A 12950-nucleotide genomic window follows, 5' to 3' on the forward strand; every position below is an offset into this window, starting at 1 on the left:
AGGAAATGTTTATTTTTACAGACAATAATCCCTTTAAAAATTACATCAAGTGGTACGGACGGTACATCGATGACCTCCTACTTGTTTGGGGTCACGATGTGCCGTCCGTACAGGATTTCATTCACTACATCAATCACAACTATTAAAATTTGAGTTTTACCAGTTCAGGAGCTGTGGATGAAATCGATTTTCTGGATATAAAATTGAAGGGGGGATAACACCAGTGGGACAGTGGTGTCCTCTTTATTCAGAAAATCGATTGCATGTAATAATATTCTTCATGCACGTAGTTGCCACCCAAAGCATACAATCACTGCTATTCCCAAAGGTGAATATTTGAGAAGTAAAAGGGCCTGTTCGGACATACGAGATTACCAAAAAGAAGTTACCAATATTGATAAGAGACTGAGAGAGAGGGGATATGCCCCATGGATTTTAGATAAAGCTAAAAATGACATCGCTAGTCGAGACCGTAACTCCTTATTATTTTCTTCTCGTAAATCCATTAACATAAATGATAGTAAAACTAACCTGTTTTTTTCAACAGCACATAGCAAACAATTTGGTCAGATCAAACAGATTTTCAACAAATATTTACCAGTGTTGTATCAAGATGACAAACTCAATTACATTCTGAAGACAGGAGTCAGTGTAGTAGCTAAAAGAGGGGTTACCATTGGTAACCTTATATCTCCAACTGTCCCTAGAAAGCAAAACTGCAACAAAATCTGGTTATCCCAAACTGGTTTCTTTCCATGTGGGGGGAGAAGATGCAATATTTGTAGGTTAGTTAAGAAAACAAATATTTTTAGTGATTCAGAAGGCAACAAGACTTACCAAATTAATTCGTTCATCAATTGTGATAGCGATCATGTGATTTATGGGATAGAATGTAAAGCCTGTAATAAGCTATACGTAGGATGTACATCACGTAAACTTAAAGGGGTATTCCCCCCAAAATTATTTTTACATTAATACGCTGCCCACCCGTAGCTTTCCATCTTTCCAATATAAAGTTATTACGGATTCTGCACAGTTTTGCTGTTATCCAGCTGCATTCACCTCCATGGATTGCATAGAATCATCAGACCTCAGTCCACACCGACACGCTCCTTGCTCCTGGCCCCCACCCTCCGTGTCGGCATCACGTGTCCTCAGTCCCAGCACAGTGAAGTGACTGAGAACACTGATGGGGTGGCTGCTGTTACAGAGGGAGACAGTGATCAGCGCAGCTGTGACTGCATCCCTCTCTAACAGCAGCCACCCGGTCACCCCCAGCCCAGAGCTCACCCCCTTTGTCCAGAGCCTTCCGACACCGTCCAGCACTCACCCACAGCACACAGCCCCCGCCCCACAACGGACCGCCCCCCCCCCCATCACCTGTGGCATCCCTCACACACCTGCAGCATAGCCTCCGCACTCACCCGCGGTACCCCCCCCTGCGATCACCCACGGCAAGCTCCGACCCCCGCAATCGCCCGAGACTAGACCCGCCCCCCGTAATCGCCCGCGACTAGCTCCGCCCCCGCAATCGCCCGCGATTAGCTCCGCCCCCCGCGACAAGCTCCACCCCTCGCAATCGCCCGCATCATTGCCAACTCAGCTCTGCTACACCGGCGTCCCCGCCAACTCAGCTCTGCTACACCGGCGTCCCCGCCAACTCAGCTCTGCTACACCGGCGTCCCCGCCAACTCAGCTCTGCTACACCGGCGTCCCCGCCAACTCAGCTCTGCTACACCGGCGTCCCCGCCAACTCAGCTCTGCTACACCGGCGTCCCCGCCAACTCAGCTCTGCTACACCGGCGTCCCCGCCAACTCAGCACTGCTACACCGGCGTCCCCGCCAACTCAGCTCTACTACACCGGCGTCCCCGCCAACTCAGCTCTGCTACACCGTCCCCGCCAACGCAGCTCTGCTACACCGTCACTTCCAACTCAGCTCTGCTACACCGACACAGCCATCTCAGCTCTGCTACACTGTCATCATCTCCTTCATTGTCTCAGCTCTGCTACTTCACCATCATCAGGCAGAAGCATTGCATGATGGGAAATGTAGTTTCCTATCTTGGATATAGACCATGTTTTAGAAAAAGTTGTAACTCAGGAACGGCAGCAGCTAGAAAGATGAGAGACGGCTCAAAATACTCAGGGGGACTTGGTGAGTAAGGCCAGCTAGGTTTGGGAGCATTACATTTTTTTACCTCTTGGGGGGAATACCCCTTTAAAGTCAGAATTAGCGAACATCTATATGATATTGCAAAAAACAGTACTAACATGTCAGGTGCCGCACGACATTTTGTAGATGTTCACAATAGTGAAACGACATTTTTTTCTTTTTTTGGTATTGAGAAAGTTTCTAAAGATACAAGAGGGGGAGACTGGCAGCGTAAGCTACTTAATAGAGAGGCATTTTGGATCCTTAAAGGGAACCTGTCACCCCCCGTGCCGGGGTGACAGGATCCCGACCCCCCCCGTTAGAGCCCCCTATACTCACCTAATCCCGTCGGGTCCCGCTTCTGGAGGTGGTCGGGTGAAGATCTCAGCCGCTGCAGCCCGGCGTGCGCTGAGAGATGAGTCCAACACCCATAGAGAATGACAGGAGAGTCTAGCGCTCCGTCATTCTCTATGAGCGTTGGACTCATCTCTCAGCGCACGCCGGGCTGCAGCGGCTGAGATCTCAGTCACCCGACCACCTCCAGAAACGGGACCCGGCGGGATTAGGTGAGTATAGGGGGCTCTAACGGGGGGTCGGGAGCCTGTCACCCCGGCACGGGGGGTGACAGGTTCCCTTTAATTTGGGCTCTCGTTTCCCCAAGGGGTTAAATTATAAGACGGATTTTGATGTACTCGTATTGATTTCCCCACTATGTATTATTCCTCCGAACCACTAGATGGAGTTGTTACTCACCAGTCATGTGTCTAGCTGAATACCTGTGATTCCTCCCATTGTTGGTTGTAGATTCTCTCTATGATGTTTGCTAGACACTAACACAGGTGAGCTACTTGTTGTGTTTTATGTTAATTGTTTTGAGCACTATTTATATGTTTCATACACACCATGTATCTATGCAATGATTAAGACGTTTATGTCGAAACATGTCGCATTGTCCATCTGTTGGACTTTTTATCTTTGTCTGAATTAAATAAAAGTGGATTTTATTAAGGACGGCTGTCTCGCTGGATCACTTTTGGACATTTCATTCCATCACAGATGGTGAGGCCCAGCATCTTCTTGGTCAGTCTGGTGAGGCCCAGGCATCATTTAGTCTATTAGGTGAGGCTCCAATAGAAAAAGTTTGAGAAGCACTGCTTTAAAGTACATTGATTACATCACATCTGTGAAAAAAACCCTCATATCTCATTGATTTCTATGGGGGAATCCTCAGCTACCTGTACAGTTCTTCTCTCCCTGGATCTAAATACTTCCTGGTTTTCTCTGTGGCCATGCAACAGTTCACATACTGTTAGTAACCTGTGCTGCGCCTAACATGACCACGCAGCCATCACGTAAATCTTTGTAAAGTATCTAAGAACTGGCCGCTTCCTCTCTTTATGACCAGTAAGAGCGGCTGTAATAATACGTCAGCAGAGCGCGCCATTGGTGTTCTATCAGTGTTGTCACTCGCCGGCCGGCTTCGTCTGGGCGCGGCCTTTTCCGCGCCCCTTTTGTCCACCTAACTTCATAACACTGTGGGCGTGGCTATCGCAGAGTGGGCGGATCCCTGGCTCGTTTCTCTGGGCCAATTGAGCATCAAGTTTTTACTGACAAAACCACCGGAAGTTTTCTTCGTCTAATCGTATCAATGGAAGGGGAGGAAGGTCCCGCCCCGTCGTCTCCTGAAGGCGAGAAGGTTCCTATGCAGCTGCTGTGGGCTTTACCCTGTGACATGAATGCACACGCCGTGCAGCAAACAAAGGGGGTGAGCAGCGAGAACGAGCACGGATCGGGAACGAGCACTATAGGCAAAGACGGCATGGAGGAGACCCGGGGGGAGGAGGAGCCGGGCGGAGAGGGCCCCCGGGGGCCACTGGAAGGAGACACATCAGGAGAGACGGGCACCCGGGGGCAAGCTATAGAAGTCTTGAAGCGCGGCTTCCACTTGGCTCAGTCAGGGTATATCGGCCACTCGCCGGTCCAGAGCCTTGGCCCATATGGACACCGCACTGGCGGAGAGACTGATCCCGAAGCCCGGGCTCCCTCCGCGGATGTGTACAGTAACCTGTTACCGGAGAAGGCGGCAGAGCCCGGGCACCTGCGGCCACCTGAGGAGCCGCTGCCCTCCCCCAGGTGTCTCCTCATTCCCTCCGGTGCACCGGGCGAGCAGGACTTCCCTCTGCTGCTGGATCCGCTCTCAGTGCTGGGACTTCAGGATGATCCGGATGACGAGAACGCGCTGGATTCGGGGCTCCCAAGTCCTGCAAGTCCCGGGGAGCTGTACGGAGAGATGTCAGCTGATCAGCTGCTGGGGGCCCGCAGGAGGGGAGCCAACATGACGGAGGGGGTCCCTGTGCCCAGCTCTGAGCATGTGGCCGAGATAGTGGGGAGGCAAGGTGAGTCCTGGGGCCACCACAAGCCCCACATTCCTACACATGTGTCCCTCCTCAGTTCAATCCCAGTCACCTGGCAGCTGGTGTGCCCCAATGCCCCCCACTCTGACCGATCTGTGTGCCCCCCACTCTGACCGATCTGTGCGCCCCCCACTCTGACCGATCTGTGCGCCCCAATGCCCCCCACTCTGACCGATCTGTGCGCCCCAATGCCCCCCACTCTGACCGATCTGTGCGCCCCAATGCCCCCCACTCTGACAGATCTGTGCGCCCCAATGCCCCCCACTCTGACCGATCTGTGCGCCCCAATGCCCCCCACTCTGACCGATCTGTGCGCCCCAATGCCCCCCACTCTGACCGATCTGTGCGCCCCAATGCCCCCACTCTGACCGATCTGTGCGCCCCAATGCCCCCCACTCTGACCGATCTGTGCGCCCCAATGCCCCCCACTCTGACCGATCTGTGCGCCCCAATGCCCCCCACTCTGACCGATCTGTGCGCCCCAATGCCCCCCACTCTGACCGATCTGTGCGCCCCAATGCCCCCCACTCTGACCGATCTGTGCGCCCCAATGCCCCCCACTCTGACCGATCTGTGCAGAACACTCACAAAAGGGAAGTGATCAAAATCCGAATGGAAGATCTGGATGTATTGTAGCTCTGGTGCACACTGAGCATATACGCCAAACTTATTGCTCTTGTGCTCTGCTGTATGGTTACATTTATGGGGAGTGAGGGTTCGTGATCCACGGATTTATTCTGATTGCTAAACTTGGAGTCTTCCAACAATGACAAAAATTGTCTTCTACCTCATGGGGTTTTTGCCTTTCTCTAGATCACCACTTTAGAGTAATAGGCTAAACTTAACGGGGTTATCTGGGTAACATAAACAATATTCTAACTATCCCCCTTCCTAATACTACCCTATGTCTAATATACATGTATAACCTATCTTCCACCCTTTACCTGTTTTTTTTTTTTCCCTCATTTTTATTGTCTCTGGACATCTAAATTCATCTTTGTGTCCACTCTGACAACATGCTGCTCCCTCTTTCCCCTCCCTTTGTAGACACAGGACATGTGATCTCCTATCTCCTCCCTGGGGGGCTGGGTTAGGCCCCGTTCACACGTCCGTGTCAGTTTTTACTGTCAGGAAATCCTGATCAGGACACCTCAGATGTCATCAGGAAAGTATCAGGATTTCCTGACAGTAATCCGTTTTTACCTTCAGGAAACCATCAGGAAAAACCTTCAGGATTTCCTGATCAGAAGAAAAGAATAGGACATGATGGGAGATGAAGTTCTGCAAACTGAATGGTCACAGCTTGCAGAACTACAACTCCCATCATGCCCGGCTGACATGTCATGATGGGAGTTGTACTTCTGCAGCCTGTGGCAGCGACATTGGCTGTCAAACAATCCGGAATCCCGGGCACTTTCCTGATGTACATCAGGAAAGTGCCCGTGGTTCAGGCGCTCCCATAGGCTTCTATGGGGGCATCCGGGCTGGAATTCCGGACAAAAATAGGACATGTCCTATTTTTCCGGGTCTATTTTCCGGAACTGACACCCTTCCGGAAAAATCCAGAAGGGTGTCCGTGACCAATTAAAGTCGATGAGTCCGGAAATCCGGATGGTTTTTCCAGACGTGTGAAGAGGGGGCCTTAGTTGTCTATTGACTTGGAGACATCATCCGCATTACATCCATGCACCTGGTCACTAGTGAAAGAGCTGCTTCCCTAGACTTATATGTGTCCCTGAGCCTAGGTTTCTGTAATATGTCACAGCTCTGTATACTATAAGTGTTATCGATGTTCTTAGAGTCTGGATGGACCTAAAATGTTTTCATTCACAGTCAGCAAGCAGAGATCTAAACCTACACTCCATCACCACTCTGAGCACTCAGACCCATGAAACCTTTGACATATCACTGACATGTTAAAAGGTTTTTTTTTAACTACAGTAACAAGTGTATGTGTCATTATAACAGTAGATGTGAAATAAAGCATGTTTGCAGTTTACATTCACAGGAAGTTCAGTGTATCCCAGGTCACCATGTGAGCTCTCAAAGGCAGTCATGTGATTAATGGAGCCGTGACTCTCTGTACTGTTTTTTTTGTTTTGTTTTTCCAAACAGCACAAGTTGCTTTATTTCACACTCCCTGTTGATTTAGATGTTGACAGTTATAATGACAGTGACACTTTAACCCCAAAATGACCTTAAAGTGACTGTACCACCAGGCCCAGTCTGAAGCACTAGAGGCGGGCTGACCCACCCTTAGTGGGAGGAAACCCTAGCCCCTCTATCATAGGGTTCCATTGATTTCAATGGAGTCACGTCATGGAGGGGCTGGGGTTTCTTCCCACTGGGGGTGGGTCGGCCCGCCTCTAGTGCTTCAGCCTGGGCCTGGTGGTACAGTCACTTTAAAGTGAATGTACCATCAGTTACATTCGGTTAAACATGACCCATGGATAGATCAGTGCCGCACAGGGGAGCCAGTGCCGCAGTGGGGGAGGCCCGGCTGCCTTCAGTGTATTAGCCCCGGCGCCGTACTTGGAAACGCGGTTCAAAAAAATGGTACATTCACTTCAACCCCTTTACGTCCACAATACAAATATATAAATACGTTCCTGCTGCAGATGCCCCATGCAGCAGGAGCGTATATATAAGTTCCTGACAGTGAGGGACTTTTGATGTGTGCGGGACCATTGCAGTGTGAGCGGTCCCGCACACATCAGTGTGGCCGAGGCCAGAGATAATGTCGGGCAGCTGCGATCCCTTACCTCTGTCCGGTCGGGTTGGTGATCTGTGTAGAGAGTGTGCTCTCAGTCAGGTTCTATGTACAGATCGCCGATAACACTGATCTATGCTGTAAAGGAAGAGAAGGGGTCAAACTTCAAAAGAAAGCAATTTTTTTTGCATTCCTATAACCTAAAATATCAATAATAATAAGAAGAATATTTAACACCCCTGTTAATATATGATTGTTGGTTGTGCCAGGAATACAACCCCTGCCAATCTAACATTGTTTAACCTCTATAAAATTAATATATCATCTAAACTATAAAAGAGCGAATCTACAGTAGGAACAAAGTGAATTGCTTTGTTTCTATCTGCATTCTGCTCATCAGGCTGCGAGCTTTGAAGTCTGCTCCACTTCCTGACTCTTCTCCCCAGTGCTGGGAAAAGATGGATCCAGTCCTGAGAAACTGGGAGAAGTTTCCCAGTACCTGGGAAAAGATAAGACGCAGGCACTTTTTAGCAGGATATTTTCTTGGCTCCGGATAGTTTCAGCGGTAGCCCAGCTGTCCTACTGACTAGAGAAGAACGAAGCGAATTCTTAGTTGGATCAGCGCTTCGCTCATAAAGCCGCTGAGCTTCCCGTACTTCTCCGCTCCCTGCCGCACTACTCTGGGTGCCAGGGAAAAGCTGGATCCATTCCTGGGAAACTAGGAGAAGTTTCCCAGAATTAAATCCAGATTTTTCCTGCATCCTGGGAGGAGTGGCATGGAGCGGAGCAGTGTGGGAAGCCCGGCAGCATGATCAGTAGAACGCCTATCAAATGAAGCGATTCGCTTTGCTTAGATGAGCGCTTCGGGTCATCTATATTACTGACAGCTGATCTCCCATGATGCAGAGGGGTGTGGCATGTTGCCATAAGGATCATAATAAGGCCTTTTAGTCACAATTATGTCGAGGCATATTGGAGGTCTCTACAGTGTTTCCCGGAAAATAAGACATTGTCTTAGTATGAAATTTTTACTCCCAACGGGGTACTATCTCTTATTTTTGGGGAATGTCTTAAGTGCCAGTGATTTGTAATTTACTTCCATTAAAAAAAAAGTCTCAAGGCTTCCAGTGCTTATCAGCTGCTGTATGTCCTGCAGGAAGTGGGGGAATATTCTTTCCATTCTGGAGAGCACAAGAGGTTTTCTATGGGATTTGCTGCTGCTCTGGACAGTTCCTGTTGCGGACAGAGGTGGAGCGCACTGTATCAGACTGGCAAGAATACACCACTTCCTGCAGGACAATCCGCAGCTGGAAGGCTTGATATTTTTTAATAGAATTTTTTTTCTGCAGGAGTATCCCTTTATTAAGTCATTAGAGAATGCTGACTGATGGAAGGCATACTACTGCATCTGTTTTTCCCATAAATTTTTCCCCATTAAATGCATAGGTTAAACTGACAGTAAAAATTTAGTGTAAGCCTGGCCTTAGGCTATGTTCCCACGCAGTATTTTTCAATCAAAATCAGGACTTGATTGAAAATACAGAAAGGCTGTTCTTTTGCTTGAGAAAAGCAAACTGGCATCCTACCTTCGGATGCTACAAGTGCCTTGGGATCCAAGCCTACAGGTACAGTGCATATGGACAAAGCATCTTTCGACTACCATGCCAACTGATTGGATACTGTTGCTTCTTTTCACCACCTCATCTATGTTATGTGATGTTACAGTGACTTTGTTTGAATTTGGCGAATTTCTTTCTTTTGTGCCTACTTGTTGGAAAACTAGAGTTTATTTAAAAAAAAAAAAAAGCTATGTTCAAACACTGTTGAAATTTGCCATTAAATGACAGCCATCCACTCAGTTTTAACAGTCTGTGTTTTCAATCCAATTTCAATGGTTTTGGTTGCAAAATACTGACCAAATACTGTGTTGGGAATGTTCCCACGTTGTAAGACAACAGCCGCTCTGTGACCCAGCCGGTTCACGGAACGGCCAGTGTCAGAGAAGCTCATCCCAATTGGTACTGCAGTACCGGCCAGAGGATCTTCACTGCCACTGAATTTGGATGCGGGTGCATGTGCGTCCAAGTTCACCGCTGCACACAATGGAGTGTGTGGCCGAAGCCGCACACTCCATTGTGTGCACTGACAGGTTCTCTGCGGCTATTCAAAAAATAGCGGCTGCAGAAAACTGACAGAGAGCAGCACAATGTAAGGTTCATATTAATCACCGCCGTGTTTTCAAATCGGCGACAACGGCCATGGTTAATATGAACCTTACGTTGTGTGAACATTGCCTTACTCTGTATACCAGAAATGGTTTGTTCTGTGAGCTACAGAAATACATAATCTATTAGATCTATTCTGGCAGCTTACAAAAAAACTAAATAATGTTTAAGAGTGGACATTTACCAATACCCAATATATTATATTAAATAAAATTTTATTTTTTGTTCTTCTCATTATTATTTTTTATAGGGTGTAAAATTAAAGCTCTCCGAGCCAAGACTAATACTTATATCAAGACCCCTGTCCGAGGAGAGGCGCCTATGTTCATAGTAACTGGAAGGAAAGAGGATGTAGAAATGGCCAAACGTGAGATCCTTGCAGCAGCTGAACACTTTTCTATTATAAGAGCCACCAGAAATAAGAGTAATGGAATTCCAGGGTCCACACAGGGACCTCCAAATTTGCCAGGGCAAACAACAATTCAGGTTCGCGTTCCATACCGTGTTGTTGGTCTTGTGGTTGGGCCCAAAGGTGCTACCATTAAGCGAATCCAGCAGACTACTCACACTTACATTGTTACACCCAGCCGAGACAAAGAACCTATCTTTGAAGTGACAGGCATGCCAGAAAATGTAGACCGGGCACGAGAGGAAATAGAGGCTCACATTACCATGAGGACAGGTTCACTGGTAGATTTCCAGCCAGATAGTGACTTCCATTCAAATGGTACAGATGTTTGCATGGAGTTGTTAGCAGGATGCTCAGGCAATCTGTGGTCCAAAGTGCCAGCACCACGTCAAGGTTCCAGTGCATCACGGAGTGAAACTTTGCATGGCTCGTTATTAGAGAGTCCCTATTATTGCACAGAAGGCAGAGAGCAATGTCCTGGGAGTCCTTTTAGATCTGTTATAGCTGGAAATTTTTCAACAGAAGGAGATTCCAGCACAGGACAGCCTCCGGTCAGCATAGAAGAATGTGAATTTGGCGTCAAGCATCTTGCCCTGGATTTGAATACACCTGCAACTTTTTGGTCAACATTGGCAACCTCAAATGGACAGCTCCAGAACTTGAGTGGGTGTCCAGATCACAGGAGAAATAGTGGGTTCAGTGGATGTACAACACCTTTGCTCTCTCCTACTGTGCCTGATAATGGAATTGGGCTTGAGCATCCTCTAGCCCGCAGAATACACAGTGATCCAATTAGTAGTATTTCATGGCTGCCAAACCAGGGATCCTTTTCTTCTTTTTCCAACAGTGCTGGTTATTCATCTTCATCCTCTCTTCTTACCAGTTCATCTGTGGCATCTGGTTCTCCCACTGACTCCAGCAGCTCAGATGGCCAACGTAAGAGTGGAAGAGACTGTGTAGTTTGCTTTGAGAGTGAGGTCATAGCAGCCTTAGTGCCTTGTGGGCATAATCTCTTCTGCATGGAATGTGCCATCCGGATTTGTGAGCGGGTCTTACCGGAGTGTCCAGCCTGCCATGCCCCCGCTACACAAGCAATCCGCATCTTCTCCTAACTTTATATTTAGCCATTAACACTAGCCAAAGCTTTACACTCTTTTGCCACTGACAGTTCTCTTATGTATTGTTTAAATTACTAATATGTTAGGAGATACAAAGTGGAGAAAGACACTATATTGGAAAAGAAGGAATTGTCATATGTTTACAGGAAGCCCAATTTTTTTCTCTGGGTAATACAAGTGGATTATTCAGTACCCCTTACAGTATTCAGTTTTCAACAGCTTAATATGTGAGAATAGTAAACCTCACTATTTTGTCTACTGCATTTAAAAGGTTAATCTGGTAGATTTTTTTTATCTTTAGAGGAAGTACATAAAAAAATAACCAAGCTTGCCTCTCCTGATACCCTGCCACTGCCACTCTGCAGAACTCCACTTCTCTTTCCTTCCTTTGATGTATCAACTGTCAAGCAATGTCCACTCAGCCAATCAGTGGCCCAGCGGTGGCATGTCTCAGGCAGTGATTGGCTGACTAAGCATTTCCTACAAGGTTGAGATGTCAAAGGAAGTGGGGAGCAGTTGGTACTGAGGCTCATTTGGAACGCCACTGCAGGGGATCAAGGCAGGTATAGAGTTGGTATAGTTTATTTCTTTGTTTAAAAATACCTAATTTTTTTTTTTTTTTTTTTTGAAGAAGGAAATAGTTCTTGCAATCTCCTACAACATTACCTCACGCAGAGGGAAAAAAGCTATCTAGCATTGTAACGTGTGACCAGTGTGTTTAAGGACATTATAAAGAAGATGACAACAAACGCATAATAGGAACAGGACACGTTTTATTAAATAGAGGCATCAATATTAACAGTAACAAGGTGACAGTACATTTTTGAGGACAAATCCTTTTCATTAGATTCTCTATAAATTTGAGTGACCCTTTGAGCGATTCACTCAGTCCAGGACTGCCAGGTACCGGTCCAAGGTATCTGACTTGTTTAGTTTAAATGAAACTAAAGAATAGAGAGAGGATAGTGCCATCTTATATGGGGACTGCATAAATGAAAGGAAAACCTACAGCAGGTTAGAAAAGTCTAACCTGATTTTATGTTCCCACAGAGCTGAGGTCCCTAAGAAAGAAGGTAACTTTCTTACCTTTTATCTTCAGCGCCAATTTCTTTTAAACCTCTGTTATTTATACATTTGATAGTTTGGTGCACTGGGGGCAGTACTAAAGCAATCACTTTATTGATCCACCCTCTGCGTGAATATTAAGGCAATGCTCTGCAATAATGTCACTCCAACTGCTCATGAATGCCGATGGCCATAGGAAGTGCCGGATATGTGCACTGAGGACTGTAGTCCCTCCCAGTGCATCAAACTGCCTTCACCTTTTATAGAATTCCCCACTTCCTTCTGGTCTTATACCCAGTATTATAATTCAATGGTTTTAGCAATGATTAATAGCAAGGGGCAGTAGAGTAGGATTGTCAGTTAAATTGTATTTATATTGGTTTGCTTAGTGCTTTCATTATAAAATAATTGTCCTTAAAGCGACTCTCTACCTACAATCTGACCCCCCCAAACCACTTGTAACTTTGGATAGCTCCTTTAAATCCAAGATCTGTCCTGTGGTCCATTGGGCAGGTGATGCAGTTATTGTCCTAAAAAAATACTTTTAAGGGTGCCTTCACACCTACCGTATCGCAGGAGAAAATCCGCAGCAGATTTAACTAAATGAATGAACACAGCATCAAATCCGCACTTACAAATTTGACAGTGCGGTTTTAATGCTGTGTTCATTCATTTAGTTAAATCTGCGATAGGTTAGGTGTGAAGGCACCCTTAACGGGAGTATCTGTGCCCTAACTTTTCACCACCCCTCCGTCCCTCCTCCCCACCCTCTTCATCATTAGGAATGCTCCAGGCAGATTGCCTCCTATTCTCTACCTGTGGCAGCCCAGCACATGGGCTGGATTATTAAGGACC

General features: G+C 47.1%; 1 protein-coding gene across 1 annotated transcript; it reads left to right on the forward strand.

The window, feature by feature from the left end:
- The first annotated feature begins 3792 nt into the window (after window positions 1–3792).
- Window positions 3793–12702, forward strand: LOC138787295 (RNA-binding protein MEX3B-like). The gene is made up of 2 exons (XM_069964524.1): window positions 3793–4550; window positions 9754–12702. The coding sequence occupies exons 1-2, from the start codon at window positions 3803–3805 to the stop codon at window positions 11022–11024; spliced, it is 2019 nt and encodes a 672-aa protein (XP_069820625.1). The 5' UTR covers window positions 3793–3802; the 3' UTR covers window positions 11025–12702.
- Window positions 12703–12950: the final 248 nt, after the last annotated feature.

Source organism: Dendropsophus ebraccatus, chromosome 3, assembly GCF_027789765.1.
Source record: "Dendropsophus ebraccatus isolate aDenEbr1 chromosome 3, aDenEbr1.pat, whole genome shotgun sequence".
Classification (NCBI taxonomy): Eukaryota; Metazoa; Chordata; class Amphibia; order Anura; family Hylidae; genus Dendropsophus; species Dendropsophus ebraccatus.

Bases quoted from the DNA above. Each gene is read 5' to 3' on its own strand.
- LOC138787295 (XM_069964524.1), top strand. From the start codon at position 3,803: ATGGAAGGGGAGGAAGGTCCCGCCCCGTCGTCTCCTGAAGGCGAGAAG. The intron at 4,551-9,753 runs GTGAGTCCTGGG...TATTTTTTATAG, and splicing joins CGAGATAGTGGGGAGGCAAG to GGTGTAAAATTAAAGCTCTC.